Below are 26,720 nucleotides of genomic sequence, written 5' to 3' on the forward strand. Positions count from 1 at the left end.
ATCGTTCTCTATAGGTGGTTCTGTCCTCGTGCCAGATGTTTATCTGCATATGTATTTTTAATTTTGTTTTTGGGACAACAAGATGGAAAAAGCCAACCAACACAATTCAGTATTGCATGAAAATGCCAACACGTAAAAAATTCTACAAGTGCATATAAAAGTCTAAACCTTATTTATTGTATGATAAAGCCAAGTTTTTCAAGGTAATTATAAATTTATATTCAGTCCATATTCCTTTTAATAATTACTGAACCTACCACCAAACAGGTTGGTTTATTTAATTACGGCAAAGCACTTGAAGGCTATCTGCCTAAGGAGAGGGATGCCTTTGTGGAGGATTTGCTAAGAGAACTGGCTTATATAGACTTTACACATGGGGGGAAACCATGAAAACACCCATGCAGCCAGCTTGTTCATCAGGATATAAGTACCTCTGAGTAAGATGGACCAGAGAAAGCACATTTTTGGCAGACATTGAAATAACTTCTCAATTAGCTCTCCTGTCTTGAATCAAAATGATACAACAAAATATTGCATTATTTGAATGGATGCTAGCAACTATGCACTGGGTGCTTCTGTGTTAATACAAGGAAGAGGTTCACAACGCTCAATAGAATATGCTAGCTGTTTATTGTCAGCCACCAAGAGGAATTATTCTACAGCAGAATAAAAAGCCTTTGCTGTTATATGAACCTTGAATAAATTCCATGGCTATATTGCAAACTGAAAGATTATGGACAATTTTAATTATAATAACTCTGCATATATAAGAGACTTTTTATAATATAAGAAATGTTTCCATTAGCAATCAATGTAATAGCCTTTAATAGCAAAATAATTGGGATTTAAACATCTAATGACAACATATATAAAATCATTCATATGTGTTTTAGCACTAAAGAGAAACATTAACAAACTTCAAAGCATATGTTTGCTGAGATAAGAGTATTTTCTGACACATTTTATGTCATTTTATGCAATTAGTTGTTGATGACAATCTATTGATCTCATGTCTCTCCAGCAGTTACAAGTTAATTTGCATACACATACTACTTACATAATAGCAAGCATAAAACTTCTAAAATAATGCTTCTAAATTTTTACAAATTTAGATCATTATAAAATTTCACAACATACAACTAAATGCAAATGTTTATGAATTCAAACAATTAAAAAAATACGCAACCTACAAATAATTGCATAATTGCCAACTAACTAAGAAAATTCTGAGGCAACTTCAGTTGTTATGCTGACTCAGTAATTCATTACTTCAGAGAAAAATCTCACAGGAATGATTGCAGCTCCATTTAAATATTCCTGAAAACTACCGTGACATACATGCATATACACATATTTTCAGCTTCATTAGTGAAACAATGTAATTTTCTTAAGTTTATTAAAAGTTACTTTATGTTTTGCTACATCATTTCACATAGTTGTCTACTTTTTGATTTCTCAACATTTAAAAAAATAATTGCTATTATTATTTTTTTTTTTTTTTTTTCCCCCGGAGGCAAGGTTAATTTCTGGAAACTGCTACTTTTATAATTTTCTTTACTCACAAATGAATGTCTAGTATGATCAGTTAAGGCATTTTTATGTAGACAATGGTTTTTTACCTAACCCTCTAAGTATTAGATTAGAATCGGAAGTATGCACCATAACAGGTGTTGGAGATGAGAAACTGATAGAAGAACAGGTAAATTTCATACAGTGTAAAGCATTTTGGTAAGCTGCCAATTATTCAATACATTATTCTTAAAATCTTTATCAGTAGGGCTTCAGAGGATTTCTTTTAACTCAAAAACTTGACATTTACTTTTTTGTAATGATAATAAATAATATTTTACAGTCTGCACAGCATGTAGGTTATCAGTGTTCAAGGATGTTGTACATTCACAATATCACCCACATAATTAAATGAATTTTCAATGAGAGTCCATGAAGACAAGCTAAACCAAACAAGTTTTGTCAATACTGTATATTTCTCTTTACCATCTTCTTTTAGTCCAATACTTCAAGACAAAACTCTACAATACCAATTTCTCCCCTCCATTTATGTATGATACAAAAAGGGGGGCACTTTTTCGCACAAGTCAAACATTTTGTCAGAGCATATGAATTTGCTCAGACAGAATATTGACCTCTTACTGAACTTTATCAAATTTAAAAGTTTCAAATTTATGCAACCTCTAAATGAAAATATTTCTTCTAAATAAAATCTGACCAAGATAATAAATCTGCATGCCATAAACTCAGAAATTCCAGATCTGAGAATTCTTGATCCTCAAATCTAATTTTTTGACAAATAAAAACTTTATTTTTTTTAGAATAATAAAAGTGTTTATTACTCACAATTTGTAGTATCTTGTTTTAATTTTTCATTACTTGGCAGCAATCGAATTAATGATGCATATTCAGAGTCCTTTTTCATCAGTTCATCGTGAGTGCCTTGTTCAACAATAGTACCATCTCTCATGTATATTATGCTATCACATTCTTCTAAATACTGAAAAATATTTTTATAAACTATATGCATAACAGATTCCTTTGATTCATTTCAATGACACAAATAATTAGGAAAAATTTACAATGAAAGAGAAAAACAAATTTAAAGGTGAGAATTTACTTTATATGTTAAACAGCATACACATTGGTGCCAAAAATATTGCAGAATTATGCTTTTTTTTTTTAAATTTTCTAAAAAAGAATATTAAAATGTATAGTAAATACAACAAAATTAGTTTTAAACAATCTTGTGTACTTATTGATGAAACAGTGTAAGTAAAACTACTATTCCATCTCATGTAATGTACTTACACATAACTAATAAGGGTAGTGTCTTATAAAAGATCTCTCCCCTCCCCCACGTAAAAAATCAGTGAATTAATAAATATAAAAATCTAATAATATTAATATAAATTAATAAATATATAATCTAATACTTAGAAGGAAGACAGAATAAATGGTATAGTACAGGAGTCTTTTAGAATTGAAAGTCAGCAATTTCGTGACACCAGATACTAAGCATATGGGAAAGAAGTGATCACTAAGATAGTACCACAGAGATTCAAGAGGTATGAAGGTCAGCGAGGTTTACACTATGAAAGAATTTAGAATCCTCTGAAAATTGTTTCAGAAATTCAATAGCATTGCATCATGCAATAAAATAATGATGTGATATTATTTTGCTTTTACTTTTGCTTCTAAGATACTTCAAGTTATTGATGACGCTACTTTTAAGTTTTGGCATTAAGAAGAAACAAGGAACAAGAACCAGGATAATATTCCATAGAAAGAAAAGAAAACAAATGACTGAGAAATGCAAATTAAGATTTTCTCCTTAAAAAAAAAAAAAAAAAAAAAAAAACTAATAGAGCTCAACGTGTAAAGAATTAAGCATTTAAAATTTATGAACACTAATATTCTATTACAATTAACAATTACTTATTTACAACTAACTATACTGTTTTATCCAAACAGCATTTTGATATTTCATTTGAGGAAAACATATTTGAACAAAAATGATTTATGACTGAAATCAAGAAAACGTGAAAAATCAAAAGCTCTAACAACAAAATAATACTAGGATTTAATTTTAGAGATAAGATAAATTACATTTCAAAGTAAAATATATTAAACTACTGATATGCATAATATGGTTTTCGGACCTTTCAATTTCCACACCAATTTTGATAAATTTATTATCCATTTTGATATTTAATTAGTTTATTTAAAGAAATTTTAAAAGTGCTTTAAAAAAGTATGAGTTATAAATTCAATGCACTAATTTATTATAAAAGTTGAAAACTAAATTCTACTAACTTTTCCATTAAATATTTCATCATCTGGGGTTTAAAATATGACAGAACAAAATACATATCTATACTAAACTACACAACCACCTTAATATTAAAACGCTCGAATTTTTAATTCTAAAGAACTCCCCCCTTGCTATCACTGTAACAATCATATATCATACAACCAATATCAATATCAATCATACAACCCAATCATATATCAAGATATTTACCTGCAACTGATGTGTAACAAGCAAGATACTTTTATCTTTCAGAGCTCCTTTAATACAGTGCTGAAATATGTGACGTCCAACCTGGCTATCGACAGCAGACAAAGGATCATCTAACAAATATAAATCTTTGTCAGCATACAGTGCTCTAGCAAGGCTAATCCTTTGTTTCTGGCCACCACTTAAATTTATCCCTTGTTCGCTCAACTATGAGAAAGTGTAAAAACATTTTTTTTTAGTATGAATGCAGCAAACTATTTCACAAAATTAACTACAATTTTAAATTGCAAGAAATTAAGCATATATTGGCAAAAATGTTTAAAATTAAGGTACAAGAATAAATTTATTATATTTTCAGTAATGGATACATTTTAAAAATAATTAAAAATGCATTGTAACATGTAAAAATATTGATCACATGATTTCTCCTTATAAAAACAATAAGAAATTTATAATTATTTATTAATTTATATTTAAAAATATTTTATTTTCTTTGTACTCGGACATTACCTCAGTTTGATCTCCACCAGGTAATGTAGCTATATCATCATGAAGTCCACAACAATAAACTGCTTCATAATATCTAAGCAATGAAACTTAAAATAGCTCAGTTAAGATTTTTCAAGAATACAAATTTCTTTTAATCAAAATTTAAAGAAAAAAAGTATAAATTACTATAATTTCTAAACTTTCATATAATATTCTTAAAATGAAAATAAAACAGTAAAATGTTCTGACCTTTTAGAACTAAACAACTGTCCAAATAAAATATTTTCCCTTAGAGTTGCATTTAGAATCCATGGTTGTTGGGCTGCATATGCTATAGAACCACTTACTGCAATCTGACCTTTTATAAGACACATCTGCAAAAAATACAAGCAAACACTGCATTTTAAACTGATAGCTTTAGATTTTGCATATGTATAATACTAAAAAACATGCCTATCTTAATTTTAAAAATCTGTCTTTATATAATGAAATTTTTGTCCTATTTATGTGCCATTTTAAAATTAATTTCACATTCATTTTAACAACATATTTTTACTTCCTTGTACGAAGTAAAAAGGAAGTATTGTAATTGCGAAAAGCTTCAGGCAGCATATTTCAACGAAAATATCCACTTTGACAGCTTTTGAATGCAATTTAACGATGTTTTTGCGTGATATCTATACGTAAGGACAGAATAAAAGACTCTTTTCCTCCAAAGAAACTAAAAAACTGCTTTAAAATGAATTCTGAAGAGAATTTTTCGTGGCGTCTGTACGAACATACGTATGTGCGTGCGTACACATGTATCTAGCATTACTCAAAAACAATGTAGATGTGCATCTCGTATTTTGGTTTCAATCGGCCGCGCCAAACATTTATAAATATATCCACTCTGTCACCCGGCTCAGTGATCTCAGTTTCTTTACTCTTATATGTTTGTAAATTGTACATTTTTTGCTTTAAAAATGATTGAATTATGTTGTTTTTATGTTCCGGTTAAAGTTCTTATGCCTTTCGTAATTCTGGAAGCAATATTTGTACAATTATCAACAATTTAAAAGCTGTTTAAGTGCGGTTAAGTTTTAAATAACATGGCGGACATATTTGTTTACATTTGAAACAGCAGAATTGTAGATTTGTTGCCAATCTAGAGAGACTAAGCTTCACAACACAAAAATAACGCCTTCATTTATTATTGCGAATTAAATCATACTTAATTCTTTCTGGAATTTTTTCGAGGAAATAAATATTTAAGATTTACTTCGTAATTTTTAATACAGATATTTTGAGTTTTTATGTATTTTTGCCTTGTCGCGAAGTGAAAACTGAATTAATTGAATGAGAAATACTCAATCATCTGTGAAAAACTGTTTCTTTTTTGTTTTGTTTGCTTAATTTCTTTTATACATCGATCTAGCTTTGTTATAGTATTTGAATAGAACATGTGGCAATGATTAGATAATTCTTTAAATGATATAAATTTTGTGCATTCTGAGTTATAATATGAACGAAATATAATACTGTTAAGTAAACCTAGCGCCAGAGTGTCGCTATGGTAAACAAAGTGAATTTTAAAGAATGCATTTATTCTATTGTGGTTTATGCGCTGTCGGCGAACTAGGTTTAATTCAATCTAATAAGTTAAATGAGATGCAAGAAAAATTGTGGATAATTTAATATTCCATACAAGGAAGTCATGTGGTGTACACATCAGATTTTTTTAACTGAATAAACAAAGAATGCAACAGCTATCAGCCAAATGAGAAATGTGCTTTTATATAGAGGATTTTCTAATAATAGCTGGTTCTTATTCACTTTATACATGGGTCCATCAGAATTCAGCCCTGAGTGAAAGAATGGGGTTCAAGATTTTTATTCACAGAATTAAAAGGTAATCTACAAAGCCAGAAAGAAACGTAAATTTTATAAAAATAAAAATGGAAGTAAGAAAACTATTATGATAAAATATTCAAGGACTACAGTCAAAAGTCGTTAATTCGGACACCCATAATCCGGAATAATCTATAATCCGGACCTCAAAGCTACAAACTTTCCGTGCATGTGTCACGTTGACGCATGTGGGTAAGACCTTTACGGCTGCGAATATGCATGTGCGCATGTGCATAATAACATAATACGTTTACACTTGCGCATTTAATGTATAACGGACGGTATAAGCTAAGCTAAAATTATTTAATTCAGTTAATGTTGCAGATTGCGTTGTTCCTTAATCTTTGAATTGGATCCGGCTTATTATTTTTTGCAGACTGTTAGAGCAATTTTATAAAAGTAAGCTTGATTTTTCGATTATGTCAAATAGAATTTCCGATATATATTTAATAATATGTAAAGGATCTACAAAGCGAAAGTATGTTTTGAAGTCCATTAAACAAAAAGTGGAATTGCTGCAAAAAATGGATAAAGGCATATCCTTTGTTTATTTCATGCTGCTCTGCCGGGGGGGGACGTTGCGGCGTACAATGAACTGGAAATTGATCTGTCAGCACTATCCTTACCTTTTGGGGCAGATGTTTTTATTTTATTTGGCTTATAATTCCTTACTAAATGTAGTATTTCATCTTGATGTACTCTGTCTTTGATATGATTTAAATCAAATTCCTCGTCATTATAATTCGCTTCTGATAAAGAAGAAAGTGACACAGAAGTTATTGAAAACGAAACAACTTACATTGAAAGAAATGTTTAATAAAGTAAACAAATAAATATTAAGCTTTCTTTTTTTGCAAATTTTGATACCCTTTAGATCATAATTGTTCTTTATTTCATAAATTACGATTTCATATTTTATAAATTTTATAATTTCTGCATGCCATCTTACCAGATTTAAACTGATGATCTCTAATCCAGAAAAATTGATAATCCGGAATCGCCGAAGTCCCGACGAGTCTGGATTAACGACTTTTGACTGTATATATCTTAGAGATGCCTTCAGGAGCTTTCAAAGTTAATATATTTCATTCATATTAAAGATGGAAAAAAAACTCACTAAGTAACTAGCCCTTTCAACTAACTAAGTAACTAGCTACTTCAAGCACCTGGAATCCGTTCCTGAAAGAATTACTACTATTTAGTGGTTAGTGATAAGACTAATATATAAATTCAGGAGAGTAAGGCATTGCAACTGTACACATTCTACATTTTATATTTTACCTCAGTTTATGCTAAAAATCTCTTGAATCTATACTTAATATAAAACTCAATTATATACATATATTAATACTGGGAATGAAAAAGTTACTTACTTGACCAAGAAGAGCAGAAATCAATGAAGATTTCCCACTTCCATAAGGTCCACAAACACCAATTAATTTTCCCTAAAATTCATTATATTATTGTAGTAGATAATGTAGAAAACTTCATTTAACATATATAATAAAAAAAATTACAAAATGATATTGCTTATTTAGCACATTTAAAAATGATTTTAATCTAAACAGCAGTTACTATTAAAAAAACTACCCATAAAACAAAATTTACATCAGTATATTTCTAGTGTTCTACAATGCAGTTTCACATTCTAAATCAGTATAACTTTGCAAACTGACTCTGATTTAAAATTAAAGAAATGATTACAGAGAATGCTAATAAATTATTCAACTCCACAAAATTCACATCAGTTTGCTATATTAATTTTAAACCAAAATTAAAGAACTCAAAATAGGAATAGAGCTATTTTTAGAGTTTAATTTGCACCTACATTACAAGCAATTACACATCAATTCTGCCATAAGCAGCGTGAGTAATAAATGCCTGATGTTAATTCCATTTAATAATATGAAAGGGAAACATGCAAAAAATTGCAAATTAATGTCCTATTTTATTGTCAAAAAGTATTAAAGCCATAGCCATTTTCAAAAGTTACTTAGTTTCTTTTCAGAAATAAAAACAAATCACCATTATAAAAGCGAAAATTGACATCAATTCAATGCTGAATTTTTCTTAACCTTCGATTAACAAAGCCATTACATGTTCAACAATGTTTATTATAATAATATTTTAATTAAACTTTCAACAGCCATATCATATGCATGTCCAAAAATACTTCTCTTCATTTACAAACAATTAAGGCTGTACAACACAGTATATTTGGTAAAAATGTATCCATAGGATAAGAATACTTTGGAAATGTAATCATGAAAATACACTCTTTCGCAAAAAAATTGCAGCACCAAGGACTTTTGCGATCATGACAAAATTTGGTATGCAAAAACATCTTGATCGAACATGCAAATGAACAGGAATTGCGATCATAGCACACATTTCTAGTGCACAATTCGCAAAATATAAAACCAGTAACAGAGGCGGAGAATTTATCTTTTTTTGTTGTTGCCATTGTAATTCTGTAAAGAAGCAACTAAAAAGATGCCATTGCGATGATATCGAAGACCTTACAGACAATTAAATGACATAAAATGTGGTGGCATTGTAGGGTTGCTTGAAGCTGGGTGGTCATACTGAGCAATAGGCCACCACCTTCAGCATACAGACACTGTTGTGCAAAGATGTTGGCAGCAATGGTTGCTATAAAGCAACTGCCGATGAAATGAAGGCTCTGGAAGGCCAAGGATGGCAAATGCGATGCAATATAGGATAAATGTTCACCAGGCCAGAACCGATCCAACAGTACCACTGTCGACTATTTAAGGCACTAGAGCCACGTCTATACCTTCTGTGGTACCGCCCACCATCTCACGGCACTTGTCTGAGGTGTGGATACCTCACATAGGCCTTTGATCCTACAACATCGGCGCAGTCGTCTGGAGTGGTGTCCAGCCGATCATCATGGCTGCCATCAGACTGGCATCGTACAGTACTCAGTGATGAATCTCGTTTCACTCTTGAAGCAGATGGCCGTGTCCCTGTCCGGAGAGGGCAGGGCCAGCAGTCCTAATCAGCCTTTTGTTTTGCAAAGGGCATACAGCCATAACCCCTGGTGTTATAGTGTGGGGCACTATTTTTTATGACAGCAGGTCATCTTTAGTCATCCTCCGTACATCTTTAACAGCTCAATAATATGTTGATACCATCCTGTGGCTGGTTGCATTACCCTCCATGGAACGTCATCCTGGGGCCATTTTCCAACAAGATAATGCCAGGCCACATACCGCTCGCATACCTCTGGACTGTCTCCGTGCAGTTGATACTCTTCCTTGGCCAGAAAGGTCACCAGACTTTTCACCAATCGAACATGTCTGGGACATGGTAGGCTGCCAGATTTGGGCAACACAAAATATCTCAGATCTGGAACGACAACTGATGAATGCCTGGCAGAATGGATGACAATAGTAACCTCCTTGCCTCAATGAATTCAAGTATGCATTGCCACCAGTGGCAGTTCGACTACCTACTAATTTGAACACTCAATGGGTGATTGTGAGCCATAGACAGGTACTATAACCTTGATTTTTCAATCATTTTATATCTGTGTATGAGCTATACACATGTTCAATTTCATCAAAAACAACCACTTCCTTCATGGTGCTTCGATTTTTTTTTTTTTTTTCAAAAGAGTGTATATCTTTTTCATAACATATTTTAGAACTCTGAGGCTTACAGCAAAATCCTTGGTAGGTTAAAAAATTAAGTACATACGTAAGCATCTAATATGCATCCAAACAATTAAGGGACTAAATTAGTAATAAAGTAGTCCAGTTTCAGAATGAAACAAACATTTTGGAATTGTAAATTAAGAAAACAATTCTTTCTCGTTATCTTTCTACGAACTTCCAAGTTTGGTGCATTAAAGACACTATAGCAATCCATACACTTATCATTTCTAATGAGAGACATTGTGTTCTTTAATTCTGTTTTTTAAAAAATACACTTTTCAATTTACTAATTAGTGCTTTTGATATACAGCTTGAGTGACAGAATGCAATTTCAAATTTAAACTAAAATACAAACATAATTCACAACAACAACATTTATTTTTTGTAATATAAGGAAAACTCAAAGTACTAACTTTCAGAAGTGAGAAACTGATGTCAGTTAAAACAGGTGGCAGACCAGTTTCAGACTGCAGTGTTGATACTAATGCTGTTTTGGGAGAGATTTCTTCTGGGACATTTTTTTCATTTTCTGCAACTGAAAAGGAAAATGTAAATTAAGTGCATTCATATTCATATTATACATTATTTATTATTTTTTCAAATTATATTCAAATGCAAATTCGTCTGCTCAACAAAAAATTTCAAGGAATGAATGAAAATCATGCAATTGAGTTAAACAAAATTTCACAATTTTTTTTAATCACAACTTTTGCATGAGCATAAAACAGGGTTGCCACTCAAACAGGAGAATGGAATTCCCTGACTTTTCCTAGGTGTGTTTCAAGAAAATTGAAGACTATCCACACAGTGCCCGTTGGTTGTGCTGAAGATAAATTATGGTACCGCTTTAAAACAGAAAAATTTGACAATTACATATGACTTATGCACACAGCTGGACATTATAATTGCAAAAACACGAAGGAATGATCTGAGGAACATCAGAATCACATTGAAAGGATGAAGAGGTTGGGATATGCTTATGATTAATATTTCAGCGCATTTTGACAATGCAGGCGGGTGAAACGACATCGGAAGCACTGCATCCAACTGGTGGATTGCTGAGGGTCATACTCTCAATGCCCTCCCATGAATAATGCCCAAGAGGGCAGACATATTGTGAAGTCAGCCCTGCTAAACTATACAACCACATCACGGACCATTAGTCAGGAAATGTTTGCAGCACGCCCAGTATCCACTGGTAAGGCACGTCAATTTTGCAGCGGTGTGGACTATCAGCACGGCGATCATTACATCAGCTTCCCTTGACAATGCAGTATAGAGAGAGATGGCGACCCAGGAGCGCCTAACGACAAAGTTGGATACAGGTGTGGTACAATGTTGCCTTTTCAGATGAGTCCTGGTTTTACGTGCAGTATTCTGGTGGCCACATATGTGTCTAGAGGCTCCGAGGAGACCACATGTCACTTGCATGCATTTGGTATCAGCACAGGGGCCCTGCACTTGGTGTGAAGGTTTGGGCAACCATTGGGTACATGATATGCACATCTCTAGTTCAAATCAACAGTAATTTGAAAGCAAATCGGTACATTTCTCACATCTTAGGTCCACTGGTTGTGTCCTATCTTCAAGGCCTGCCAAACACCATCTTTCAACAAGAAAATATAAGACCACATGTTGCACGTCTTGTTCAGGCCTTCATCAATACACATGTGACAGCAGGGCCTGACACGCGGATGGTTTTCAAAGACTAATCGGATACAGTTCGGGAGCCACTCCCTCTAGAGCATAACATGTTTACAACATAAAATACCTATCGCTGCATTACCTACACGACAGGTAGACATTGCATGGCAATATAACATAGCTCGACATGGCATAGCATTTCGACGTGACATAGTATAGAATATAGCAACATAACATATTTACAACATTAAACACACAATGCAATGTAACTTACACAACAGGTGGACATAGTATAGCGACATAACATAGTTAAGCATAGATAACACATAGACATTCCTGAATAGAATATTTTATTGCTGCCCTGGTCTGCATGGTCTCCAGATCTGCCACCCACTGAAAACATCTGGTCATTGGTTGCTGAGAGAGTGGCCCACCATCCATCTCCAGCTAATGATGAAGTGTGGCATAGACTTGAAGCAGCATGGAATGAGTTGCCCATTTCTGTCATCCAAGCCCAGTTTGACTCCAGACTAACCAGGTAAGGACCATTTTAGTTGCCAGGGGTGGCAGCTGCTTCTACTAATTTAGCACCCTTGTAACCTCCAAACTGCTTACAAATTTAATCATTTTGTCTTCATACCATACTGTTTCTGTACATTAAATATCTTTTTTTGTATTTGCTTTCCTTCATGGTGTTGCAAATTTAATGGTCAGCAGTATATATGTAATTCCTAAAGCATTACTGTAATAACTATAATAGGAGTTGTTTTCTCCACTGAGGATTGAGATTAGTATCTGCTCAATCGGGATTAAAATTGTCTTTTCTGCAAATATTTTGCAGCTAAAGGAAGAAAGAAACCTAATTAATATATTCTAAAATAAATTCAAGTATTTTATATTTATTTAGAAGAATACACAAGTAAAAAACATGTGCACTAAATTTTATGATAGTATGTCATCATAATGCTAAAATTAGTTTCACAAGTATGCCACAGAAAATGGTCTGCAATTTAAAAGTATTATTAACCAAGAACAAATAAACTTAAAAGAAAGAAGCCACATTAAATGATATGAATAAAGTTAATTACTTAAAGATTAAAAAGTGAATTAAAAAATAAATGGTATTTGGGTGAATATAGATATATTAAATGATTAGCCTAGATCAGTGGTACGCAAACTTTTTTTGAATGCGACCCCTGTTGTAGAGAGAAAATTTTTGGCGACCCCTAGAGATAAATGTTCATAAATACGATGTATATTTCACGCATTTCTTTTGTTTCATCGAATAAAAACATCATCATATCTGACTCGTATTAATTTTATTTATAATTTTAAGAAAATACTTTTTGTATAACACAAAAATCAGTAAATTGCCCTTTAATGAGATGTACGTGGCTGCAAGTTTCTAATTATCTCATCGATGTTTGGTTGTATGTTGCTAATTGCAATTCGCATATCATCTTCAGGGTTTAAACGCGAGCGGTATTTAGTTTTTATTGAAACTAGTTTGCTAAATCCAGTTTCACATAAATACGTTGATGCAAATTGTATTAACACTCTGCTGGCATTCTTGCATAAAAAGGGATATTGTTTTTCCACAGATAGCCAAAATTTTTGGCAAGGCTGAGTCTTAAATTGATTTCGAAGAGTATAATCACTAATTAGATCTATCAATTGCTCTTTCTCACTAATTTGAAGAGTTGAACTGCATATGTTACAGGAAAATGGATCACGAATCCAACCAAGATCGTTTTCAGGAAAATCCTCGAAAAATTTTCATTTAACTTTTCAATGTGATTGGAAATGATATTTTTAAATGTAAATATATCTATATTATTTTCCTTGATAAAATCATTAAAGCAAGGGAACATTTCGGTGTTGTTTTTATTCAGTTCCGTTTGCCAGAGATTAAGCTTATTCTTAAAAGCTTGAATTTTACTGGCTGAAGTTATGATAGTTGAATTCTCACCCTGCAAGCTCAAATTTAGTTTTTCGAAAATATCAACTAAATAGCTCAGCTTCCCTAGCCAAACTTCATTGATATAATAACTTGCCAATCTATGTTTCTTTTCGATTAAAAACATGTACACTTCATTTCTCAAATCAAATATCCGTCGTAGATTTTCCCACGTGAAAGCCATCTGACTTCCGTGTGTAACAGTAATCTCTCACACGTTGAACCCATCTCATTGCAAAGTATTGAAATTAGACGGTTGTTGTGGCTGTTGCATTTAATGTAGTTAATTGAACTAACAACGTCTTGTAATATGTTGTGCAACTCTTCATCCATATCTTTTGCAACAAGAGCTTTCCGATGAATCATACAGTGATTAAATACCATATGAGGTGCCACCTTCTGAATTAAGCCTCTGAGCCCTTTATTCGAAACTGTTAATGCTGCAGCACCATCAGTACAAACCGCAACACAGTTTGCCCAGGTAAGGGACTTTGTTTCAAAATATTAATTTATTACTTCGCCTTCCAAACTTTTGCAACATAAAAACGTTTCTGTTATATCTTCATTAAAAATAAACCTAATGTAAATAATTAGTTGTGACATTTGAGTAATATCGGTAGTCTCGTCCACTTGTAAAGCAAATACAGATGAATTTTGTATGCGTTTTATGACTTCTGACTCGATATTTCGTGAAATTTTGGAAATCCGCCGAGACACGGTATCTCTTGATAATGGTATTGTTTTTAGTTGATTTCCATATTGCCATGCATAATTGATGTCATCATAGTTGCTGCCAGAAGGATAAGGAATTCTCCAATTGTATGGGGTTTCATTGTTTTTCCTATTAGGTAAGAAACTTCTAAAGAAGCTCGTAATGCTTTCTGAGGTATTGTTGTAAATTTCTTTAAATGTGCACTTTGAATTTTCAGATTTTCAGCTCGTCTTTGAAAAAAATAAGCATGTTTATTTTGAAGTTCTTTATGTTTAGTTTCCAAGTGCCTTTTTAATTTAGCTGGTTTCATGCTCTCATTTGCTAATTTTTTGTTGCAAATCACACATATCGGGCGTTCTTCATCATCAACAACACAAAATATAAAACCATACTTAATAAATTCCTCATTGTATTTTCTTATTTTTTTAGATCGGGCATTTAGTTCAGTATTTTGCGACTCCTCATCAGTATTTGTTCGTTTGTTAGCTGAAGACGTACCTGGTGTATGTATTACCCATTTATCCCTTATGAAGATATTGGTTAAATTATTTAAACTAAAACAAATAATATATAAAATTTTATCATTTTTTATTTGAGAAATTCAATAAAATTAACAGAGGTCTTTCTCTAATGATAGTACATACCTGATAACAAAGAGTAGCAAAGCCCGATAAAAATATAAAAAATCATAATTACACAACGTCACATGATAAAACTCGAGGATAAACTAAAGCAATTGCTGGCCATCTGCTACATGCTACAACTTCATGTCTTCACTCTGACTATCAGATACACCGTGTACCTCGCCATCTGATTGGCTGATCACGGGAGCGAATTTTTCCCCTTTCCTTGCAGTTAACGTCTAGTCAAATAGGCGCTTTTCAGTAAAAATGGCGAATTACCGCGAAGAGGGCACTATCTACCGGAGGTTAAACTTGCGTCTTCACACTTTACATACATTACACATTACGGTCAAAGAAAGAGCGGACAGCATGAAATTGAAATTAAACAGTGAGTGACGGCGCTTCACTCTTTATATATACACTGTATGGTATGCAGCATGCAGGCATAATGCATTTCATAAAAATTTGGCGACCCCCAAAAAACTTCTGATGACCCCCACAGGGGTTGCGACCCCTAATTTGCGCACCACTGGCCTAGATGACTGATTATTATTATTTTTTTTTATTATTTCTTTCCAAAATGAGAAATAAATCACTTAAGAAAGAAGAAAAGGTTTAGAAGATTTTGTTTTATACATGAATGGGAGAAATTAATTTCATTCAACATGGACTGCACATGGGCTTGCGAATCTCTGGATTCTCGAGGTTACTGGAAACTAAAAGATGCTGGAAACTCGCTTTGCCTTTTGGCTCTATACCAACTGTCCGAATAATGCTCACGTGATACATAATTCGCCAAGAAAGTGATCACTTCTCAACGTTGGTGTGAAAATAGCTTTTTTGAGGATTGCCATCTAAAATTCGACTTTTCCAGATTTTGACTAAAATATTTAAATTCCCTGACTTTTTGGTCAATTTTCAAATTCTCTTAATTTTCCTGTTTTTTCAGGTAGAACAGCAACCCTAATAAAAATATAATAAACTTTTAATGAAAGTCCACCAGCACATACATAAGTATTTTTATATAATGTAAATACATTTTTAATTATAATTATTTAACTCTCTCAATGTCAACTCTTTTTAGATTATTTTCTTGTTAAGTGCTGCATTTGCATACCATTTTATTATTCACATTTGTATAATTTACTTTGCTACTTGTTTTCACCAAAATCAAATGATTAGAATGACTTCTTTACCACTAAAATAAATTAGAACAAGCTAATATTAAAAAAAGGCAAACAATGTCAGATAGACAGAGGAAAAAAATCAAGCAACAAGGAGGGTTCAAAGACTTTAGAAATAAAATTAGTCTAAAACATGATGTCATGAAAAAGTCTTAAGTTTTAAAAACTTGAAAGATTTTGTGGTGAAAGTAATAATATGAGATACTTCAGAAAGTTTGCTTAATTTAAATATATTTTAAAGAAACAACTTTTTGGGTTAGAAGAGTCAGAAGTTTAAAAACTGCATCTAAATACTGTGCAACCATAATTTTACACTGACACTTTTGCTTTTCCTCTGATGGATATTTAAAATATTAAGCTTATTTTTTTCACAATAAATTAGAACAATGATTTTATCTTTAGTTATAAAATCAAATTTGTAACCTTTTTTGACACAACAGCAGTCTGAACATATATTTGTATGTAATGAAGCATACTTTAGATGCAATAACATAGGAATGTTGATTGCATAGATAGTTCTGTCCAAACTGACAGCAAATTTAGAACAGCTGAGGCAGATTAACTATTCATTTTTATTTCAATTAGCATCTGTGGCCACAACTGATATTGGCATCCTGCCACTTTCAAAACATTTACATTTCTGATAGCTCTGCATTAAAAACACAGCAGCAAGCAACATTCCAATTAGACCAAGCTGCAGGAAGCAAGTGCATAGTTATCCAATATAAAGGCTCATTAAGAGAAACATTTTTGTTTAAGTACCAAATTATCTACCTTATCATCAGTATGATGTTGGTGTACTTAATTATGGCAAAGCACACTAGGGCTATCTGCCTAAGGGAAGGGGTGCCTTCGTGGAGGACTTTCTAAGGGAAACTGGCTCATATACACGTTACATATGGGGAAAACCACGAAAATGCCCATGCAGCCAGCCCGTTCGTGGGATTCGAACCTCGGACTGAACTACCAGTGTTCAGCGACTTTACCGCTCGGCCACTGGTGGGCCATCATCAGTATGTAAAAGTCATTAGAATAACACTAATGGAAATGATGCAGCCCAGAAATGGTCATTACTATTTTTCGAATACAGAGGGGAAGAAGAAATTAAAATTAAGGGGTTATTGCTAATTTAGGTCTTAATTTAGATTCACACAATTTTTACTTTACATATGCCCTCTTTCAAAGAGAATAAAAAAAAAAAAAAAAAAAAAAAAAAAAAAAACCTTGTGACAAAAAAAAACTTTTTAGAGAAAAAGGATTAAAGCATTAAAAAATGAAGAGAAATATAATTTTGGAAAATACAAATCACAAAATGTAAACTGAAATAATTATTTAAATAATTGCGAAATATAAATTTGTGCAAAATTTTGGAGTCGTATTAAATTTTTCAATCTGTCTGTGTTTTAGTTCATAAAATCATATTTGTTTATGGAAGTCTTTTCAAAACTCTTTACATGATATCATAATTATAAAAATACTATGCAATCTGCATTCATTTTGGATAATTACAACAAATTTCAAAATTTAATTACACAAGAATTTTAACACAAAAATACTTTTTATATCATAAATATAATAGTAATAGTCAAAAGTCTTTAATCCGGACTCGTCGGGACTTCGGCGATTCCGGAATTATCGATTTTTTCGGATTATAGATCATCAGTTTAAATCTGGTAAGATGGCATGCAGAAATTATAAAATTAAAAGTATGAAACCGTAATTTATAAAATAATGAGCAATTATGATCTAAAGGGTATCAAAATTTACAAAAAAAGAACCTTAATATTTATTTGTTTACTTTATTAAACATTTCTTTCAACTCGCGCATGCGTAAAGCATACCTTATGCATAGCCAAAATTAGAAAATTGCAACCAGAAAACTATTTGATTTGTATTCGTGATATTTATAATGAAGAGGAATTTGATTTAAATCATATCAAAGATGGAGTACATCGAGATTAAATACTACATTTAGTAAGGAATTATAAGCCGAATAAAATAAAAACATCTGCCCTGAAGATAACGATAGTGCTGACAGATCAACTTCCAGTTCATTGCGCGCCGCGACGTCCCCCCCCCCCTCCCGAGCAGAGCAGCATGAAATTGATAAAGAGATTTCGAAACGGTTAGATAAACAAAGGATATGGCTTCATCCATTTTTTGTAGCAATTCGTTTTTTGTTTGATGGACATCGAAACATAATTTCGTTTTCTAGATCCTTTGGGAGCTCCAGCATCAGAAATTCTATTTGACATAATCGAAAGTTTAAGCTTACTTTTATAAAATTGCTCTTACAGTCTGCAAAAAATAATAAGCCGAATCCAATTCGAAGATTAAGGAACAATGCAATCATCAACATTAACTGAAATACATAATTATAGCTTATACCGTCCGTTATACATTAAAAGCGCACGCGAAAACGTATTCTGCGCTTGCGAAAACGCATATGCGCAGTTGTAAATGTAAATGTCTTGTGCACACGCGTAAAACGCCTATGCGCATGCATCAACGTGCGCATGCGCAGAAAGATTTTAGCTTTGATGTCCGGGTTATGGGTGTCCGAATTAATGACTTTTGACTATACTGCTGAAATTACAGTTGCACTGCTATTAACTTTCATTTGCAATCCCTTATGTTCCCAAACTGGAAGGTTCCGCAGTCCTTCAAAATAAACATCTCCGTCAACCGGACATATCCACTTTGGCTGAATAGTGTGCTAACTGCACTAGTAGCCAAGGATTGTTCACATTGTTACTTGAAAAGGCCTCTCTTCCATATACAAGGTAACTGGCCTTTTAGAACTGCAGTAATACATTCCAGGATTTATAAATAATAATAATTAAAAAAAAATATTTAAACTTAATCACAGAATGAGAGGCTACAACATTATTTTTCAAGAAAGGTAAAAGGAACAATTGCATAGAAGCATTCTACTGCTATTAACCAGCAGTTAAGCTCATTTGCTTTATGAGGACAGGCCTATTTTTATCAGAGATATTTTGTTACTGTATTGTATTTTATTAGTTTTCTATGTTATCAATGTTTCTATGTTAACAAAAGTTCATTTTACATTGCTTTACAGCAAGAAAATGTTTTGGTTTTATATTGAATACAATAGCTTTTACAAAAAGATTTCCAAGGCAAGGACTATTTAAATTACATTACGATATTCTAGCAAAGGTTTTCAAAAACTGTGAACTTTTTTAATTTTTCTTGCAAATTTTTTAAATTGGACTGAAATTTTTAATAGAGGTCTAAAAAGTTACTTAAAATCTAGATCAACACACATATACATATATATATAATAAAGTTTTGAAATATATACATATATATATATATACAGTCAAAAGTTGTTAATCCGGACTCGTCGGGACTTCGGCGATTCCGGATTATAGATCATCAGTTTAAATCTGGTAAGATGGCATGCAGAAATTACAAAATTAAAAATATGAAACCGTAATTTATGAAATAAAGAACAATTATGATCTAACAGGTATCAAAATTTACAAAAGAAAAAGCTTAATATTTATTTGTTTACTTTATTAAACATTTCTTTCAATGTAAGTTGTTTAAGTTGCTTCGTTTCAAGTGATAATACTTTCTCTTTAATTCTATTAAACAGACATAATTTCTTGTTTAGTTACAAAGTTCTGCTGTTCAAGTCCTATAATTGCTGTGTCAAGAATACCGACTAATTTGTCAATAGAAATTTTTTCGTTTTCAATAACCTCTGTGCCACTTTCTTCACTATCGGAAGCGAATTATAATGACGAGGAACTTGATTTAAATCATAGACAGAGTACATTGAGATGAAATACTACATTTAGTAAGGAATTATAAGCCAAATAAAATAAAAACATCTGCCCTGAAGATAAGGATAGTGCTGACAGATCAACTTCCAATTCATTGCGCGCCACGACGTTTCCCCCTATCCCCTGGCTGCAGAGCAGCGTGAAATTGATAAACAGATTTCAGATTTCGAAACATACTTTCACTTTGTAGATCCTTTATATAATAGTAAATATATATCGGAAATTCTATTTGACATAATCGAAAGTTCAAGCTTACTTTTATAAAATTGCTCTAACAGTCTGCAAAAAATAATAAGCCGGATCCAATTCGAAGATTAAGGAACAATGCAATCTGCAACATTAACTGAAATAGATAATTAGATAATTTTAGCCTAGCTTATACAGTCCGTTATACATTAAACGCGCATGCGTAAACGTATTATGCGTGTGCGCACACGCATTTTCGCAGCTGTAAATGTATCACGCGCATGCGTAAACGCCTATGCGCATGCCTCAACGCGACACATGAGCAGAAAGTTTGTAGCTTTGAGGTCCGGATTATGGGTGTCCGAATTAACGACTTTTGACTGTATATATTTCAAGACTTTATTTCCTTTGTTTCACAGACGCTCTAATGCTTTTTTTCTAAAATGGCTTTTTTATCGCTCTTTTTCTCTTTAAAGGGGCGGGGGAATATGTAAGATAAAAAAAAAATGAAGCTCAAAATTACTAACTTTAATTTATCCTTTAAATTCTCGATTCTAATTTGGCTATGTCTCCTTACTGGAATCTAAAGTACGTCATCTGAAAATTAATCTGGTTCGTGTTTATGTAATCATACTGCAGAGCAACACCTTTTGTCCAATTGGATTGAAGAAACTTTTTACCATAAATACCACTGCTACTACTGTGCACCCCTTTTTTCCCTGTTTTGCTTGCTGCTTGTAACGTGTGTTCTCAACGCTCTGCTTTATCCATTGTTCTAAAATTTTAATCTGTTACATAAAAGTGTGGAAGGTGCGATGAGCACCCAAAATGAGATGTGAACAGTGCAGAATTTACATATAAGGTAAAGCTTAGGGCCTCAGCACTAAAAAAATTAAATATAGTATATATATAGTATTAAAATACAGCATAACACACTTATAAAGGGCCCCATATCACAATAGCTTAAGGTCTTTTAAATTTATATCCGGCTCTATATGTGAACATGTTTATGCTTATCAAGTGTCCATGAAGAAATTTAATGTGTTGTCTTCGTCTAGTTGTCAGTATGGCACCTTGTGAATCTACACATTAAAGGCTTTCCAAATAATTGCACATAATATCTCATAAAAATAATAAAAACTAAGGAAAATAGATTACGTGGCAAAAAGAGAAAAAAGGAGGCTGAAATATGGAAGAAAAACTAATGAATATAGAAAAATAGAATAAAATGCATTTACAAGGGTCCATTAGTCCATATTATCCTGATTCACAGATTCTTTAACAATTTTAAAAAATGTGTTTCTATTCCATTAGCATTTAGTCGTGCATTATTTATATATCTGTAATAATCAGAAGTTGTTGATTGGAAAGAACATGATTTACGAAGTGATGAAACTTGTTGCATAAAAGATGTTAGCAGTTACAGTGATCAATTTAACACTTTTTTCTTCTTATTATTATTTCTTGAGAAACACATTCTTAACATAAATTACACAGTATAATGGGTTTCAATCTGCTTATCTGTTCTTGACCACATTTGTGCCTTTTTTATATTTTTATAACAATTTCAAAGTACAAAACAGCAGCTGGTGAGAACTGAGTTGACACCAGAAAAGTGAGAGATATAATGCCATGTGTCCAAATGAAAATCTAGTTCAGAATCTATCAGTGAGTTCTTTATCTCTACTGGTTAATTTTAAGTTTCAGTTTTCAATTTGAAATCATTTTTGGCTGTAACTGGTTGTATTTTGAGTTTCAATTTGCACTTTGAAATTATTATTGGCTGAAGCATTCGCATCACGTAAGAGTTAAGGCATTAATTTTAAAATAACACAATTCAGATGGATTTATTATATGCAGTACTATTTCTAAGCTGGAAAAGGGAAATAAAAATTAAGAATCAAGGGACTATTGCAAATTAAAATTAGAATTCAGATTTACACTTTTTTTAATCTCTCTCTCTCACACACACACACACATATATATATGTAACATGAAAACAATTAAGAAGAAAATTAAGGATGCTAACACAGACTTGCTATAACATTTGGACTGAAAAACAAATACAAGAAAATCAAACACAGTGAATGTTTCTTGATGACTGTCTCTGAAAGTGCTAAATAATTCTTAGACCATCAATAAATATCACTATTTGACACTCTCGATACGATTACACTCCTTCATAGAAAACAGGAATCTTTTGGTACCATAAATGGTAATTTCATGAAGATTTCACTTTGCTGGCACACAATTAACATAAAATACATACAAGTAAATATGTATGAGCAACAGATAAAAAGTGAACAAAATATGCACTTACTTATTAAATTTACTTCTCCTTTTTCAGACTTCAAACCTTGCTGAGAAATATTTGGGATCATTTGCTCCCAAGTTAAAGTTGCATTTGATACATTGATAGCAATGTCTAAACGATTAGGAACAACAGTATAATTTTCTTTTTCTTCAAGCTGAAGAAGAACCTGAAATAAAATTTTTAGTTATTATAATGCAATATTTGGTTTAATTTGGACATTTTGATTTGATGTAAAAAAATGAAAGAAGTACAACTGAAATTAGCAATGACAGAACCTTTCGAATTATTGAATATACTCTGAAAAAGACAATATTTCCCTTATAATTAGCCTATCATGAGAGAACATTAAAATTTAAAGCAGAAATAAAAATCTAATTTGATACATACAATAAAACTCAATTATAATAGAAATCCAACCATCCATACAACTTGAATGTAGAGCTATGTGGATTACAGAATTATAAATCTTTTTCAGAGTTGCTTACATTCTTCTTTGCTAAATTTTTATATTACATTTGCATTGTTTGCAAATAAACAACTAAAAAAACAGTCATATCTTAATATCTTCAAGATTTATTGAAAAAAAAACAGTCATATCTTAATATCTTCAAGATTTATTGAATATAAAGTAATTATGTTTTACTTTAATTAAAATTATATATACAGAGAAAATGTCAGAACAAGAGAAAAAGGTTTATGAAGAGAAAAAAAGAGAAACGCTATGGAATTTTTTTTTTTTTAAAGTACAACAATTTTTCAAAACACACTGTAATATTTTAGATTAAAAAAACTGTATATGCACCAGTGAAATTACTTTCAAAGTTAATTTTTATGATTTTAAATAAGAAAAAAATAAATACACACTTTATAAAAATCGCAGCAATGCTTTCATCCATATGCTAATTTTGCCATTGCCTCTATTACATGCACACTGGGGGGGGGGACAACTCTATATCTCCTGTTCTACTGGGAAATTGACGAAATTCAACTTGTGTTTTTCATGTCTTGAACGAGCGACTTAAGATATGTATTAGATTTATATATATCATTGTTCTCATATGGGTATTTTGATACAAAATAGGACTTTTTCTGAACTGGCATGCAAATTTTTTTCCATATTTCGATTCTCTGACTCAAATTATGCCAAGCTGCCAAGATTTACAAAATTTGCACAAGTAGTTTTTAGCAAATTAGCTCTCAAAATTTTAGCTCCAAAATGTTAATTGAATTTGATATATATTTATTAGCATCTCTTTTTTTTATTAAACTTATTTGATTCATCCTTTCATATTTCAAAATTAAGATTCATTCCAAACAAAATTCACCCATTTTTTATGATTTATTTTAAAATAATTTTTATAAAATTATCAAAAATTTTGAAACATAGTCTATCAAATTTTTACCATCATCTTAAAGCAGATGTTTCTAAGCATACCTGCAAAAAGTTAAGCGTTTTTTATTCAAAGTTTCAGAATATATGCGCGAATTTATATGTTGGCTAGTTTTGAAATTTGGCATACTTGTTGAAAGCAATAATAACATTAAATGTGGTTAAATTTATTCGAAAGTATGAATGATGACTTTTTCCCCACTCATGGACAATGAAAAAAAGGAAAGAAAAATAGGTTGCTATATAGGTTGCTATAAATTAAGAAGTTAAGTCAATTTTTCTTGGCTCAAACTGAAAAAAAAAAAAAAAAAAAAAAAAAAAAAAAAAAAAAAAAATGGGGTAAAATAAATTTTTAAATTTCTCCATAAATTTCTCAGCAAAAATTACAAACATTTCTAATTTCAGTCGTAGAATGGAAATATGGGAAAAAACTGGTACATTATTCCAGAAAAAATCCGATTTTGTATCAAAATACTTAAAATCTAGATCAACATTATGTGTATATATGTATATATATATATATATATATTATGTGTATATATATATATATATATATATATACACATATATATAATAATAAATATATTACACATATATATATATAATAAAGTTTTCAAACATATATATATTTCAAAACTTTATTTCCTTTGTTTCACAGATGCTCTAATGAGCAATGCTATACAGTTATGCTCTAATGAGCAATGCTATACAGTTATGCTCTAATGAGCAATGCTATACAGTTATGCTCTAATGAGCAATGCTATACAGTTATGCTCTAATGAGCAATGTTAGAGCAATGATATACATAAATCTAATATATATCCCAAGTCGAGTTTTAGAGACATGGAAAACTCGATTTGAATTTCGTCAATCGGCCCAGCAGAACAGAACATAGAGAACTATCCTCTTTTTTTTTTTTTTTTTTTTTTTTTCCCAATGTACAGCTAACGACTACCAAACATTTAATAAAAGTACGAGAACCAAAATTTTGAATTTATTAAAAAAAAAAAGTCTGTTCTTTAGCTCTCCCATTTTTAATATAGTTTCCATTTTTTTAGCAGAAAAATTATTAAAAATGCTATTTCGAATAATTCCTTCTTATTCCTTTATATGTGAAACAAGCTTTATTGCTGCATGAAATATTGAGGAAATTAAGCATTGAGTGTTTAAGTTAGAAGTCAACTTCAGGAAAGTTGTGGACTAGTAAAATCATTGCATATGTTAACCATATAAATTCAGAACTAAACATAAAAAGCAGAGGAACATACACTCAGAAGTCAAGATTAATCTAAAACAAAAGATTTGTTCATATTTACAATCCCTGTTTACAGCAAAATAAGCACTTAAGTGTATACAGAAAGTAATAAATAATTTCACAAATAAAATTAATTGCCTTTCTCAACCCAAATATGCTATAATGTTAAAAATTGTCATTATATTTCCAATGCTAAATTTTCTGAACATCAAAATTAATGTGAATTAAAAGCACAAGCAGATTATCAGAATTTTACGGTATAAAGTTATTTTTCAGTATAGTTTTAAAGGAAAATATTGGTGCTTTTGAGGTATCAGAAACTCAGTTCGTTTTTCTTTGATCAACACGGACTAGCACCTCATTGTACACCTTACTGTCAAGGGCTTTTCCTCTTTATAGATATTCTTTGTGGATACCACAGCAATCCCACCAGATACAAAACATAACCTTTTTGTTAGTCAAATTGCATTTACGATGCTACCAAAGAGATTACCAGGTGCAAACCAACTCCCTTTTCAGCCTGTGTTGTTGAAGTAAATCCATTTTTTATAACAAGTAATGATATGGTCCAGAATTTTGTCTTTGCATTAATGTTCGAGCAGATTAATGCAAGCCCGAATAAATGTCTGCCCTTATTTGCTTGAGTCAGATCATGCGGCACCCAGCGATTGAACTTGTATGTCATGTTTATGTGATACATAGCATGACTAATGGACATGGTACTAATATCTAACTCCTTAGCAAACTCTCCAGTGGTCATATATTTATCTCCTTCTGCAAATTCTCACAGGGCCATTAACAACAGCACTGGCCACAGTGCTCTGCTTCTTGAATTTCATAGTCCTCATTTTTGAACTTTCATTACCAAACCTTCATAGCACCATATGATACAACATTAGTATCTAAAGCTGTACACATGATTAGTGTGCCTGACTTTCTGCAACACAGCTGGAAGTAAATGATGGTTCTAATCTGGCAACAAGATAATTCCTTTTTAGATATCTTAATGATAAAGATACTTGTTTTTAAATTTCACAACACAGTGTTCTAAAGCAAGTCTTTCTTTCAAATACCAAAAACTGTTCTGACTGTACAGACAAGTATTTGCAGTGATGGGAAAACATTTGTTAAAACCTAATATTTGCCTTCCTGTTGCAACTATGTTCTTACTGGTACTATATTCATTTCAGCAGGTAATTATGCATTCATTCTTCTATATGCACATGATTCCTTCATGGATCTCTGGGATTTGAAACAGTAAAGCAGGAACTACGATTTTTTTTTTTTTTTTTTTTTTTTTTAAATTGTTACTGCAGTAACATCTGCTTTGAATTCTGTATTGCAAACAACAGAATCATCCACTAAGATTAAGAAAAGAAGTCAATCAGCCATAATGCTATCATAGTTAGTTCAGTAGCAGAGAAACTCAGGAAAGTCAGATAGCTGCCAAAAATAAATTGTGAGGTACTAACACTCTTGATTTTGAATAATCCAGAAATACCAAAATTTTTTAGACATTTGAACTTCTTTTGAAATCCTGCAATTTCCCCCTAC

At 31.7% G+C, this 26,720-nt stretch overlaps 1 protein-coding gene across 4 annotated transcripts in view; it reads right to left on the bottom strand.

Moving 5' to 3' along the window:
* Positions 1 to 26,720, bottom strand: part of LOC118184286 (ATP-binding cassette sub-family C member 5-like) — a 181,276-nt gene that overhangs the window by 84,790 nt on the left and 69,766 nt on the right. For all 4 annotated transcript variants that reach the window (XM_085815584.1, XM_085815583.1, XM_035353937.2 and 1 more), the window contains 7 exons: positions 22,528 to 22,687; positions 10,503 to 10,624; positions 7,783 to 7,854; positions 4,769 to 4,893; positions 4,541 to 4,613; positions 4,034 to 4,237; positions 2,356 to 2,509 (listed from right to left, as the gene is read on the bottom strand). In XM_085815584.1, coding sequence (XP_085671710.1) covers positions 2,356 to 2,509; positions 4,034 to 4,237; positions 4,541 to 4,613; positions 4,769 to 4,893; positions 7,783 to 7,854; positions 10,503 to 10,624; positions 22,528 to 22,687 — 910 coding nt within the window. The remainder of the gene's footprint in view (positions 1 to 2,355; positions 2,510 to 4,033; positions 4,238 to 4,540; positions 4,614 to 4,768; positions 4,894 to 7,782; positions 7,855 to 10,502; positions 10,625 to 22,527; positions 22,688 to 26,720) is intronic.

Source organism: Stegodyphus dumicola, chromosome 4 (assembly GCF_044657685.1).
Source record: "Stegodyphus dumicola isolate Sdum_Otavi_A_Nest chromosome 4, ASM4465768v1".
Classification (NCBI taxonomy): domain Eukaryota; kingdom Metazoa; phylum Arthropoda; class Arachnida; order Araneae; family Eresidae; genus Stegodyphus; species Stegodyphus dumicola.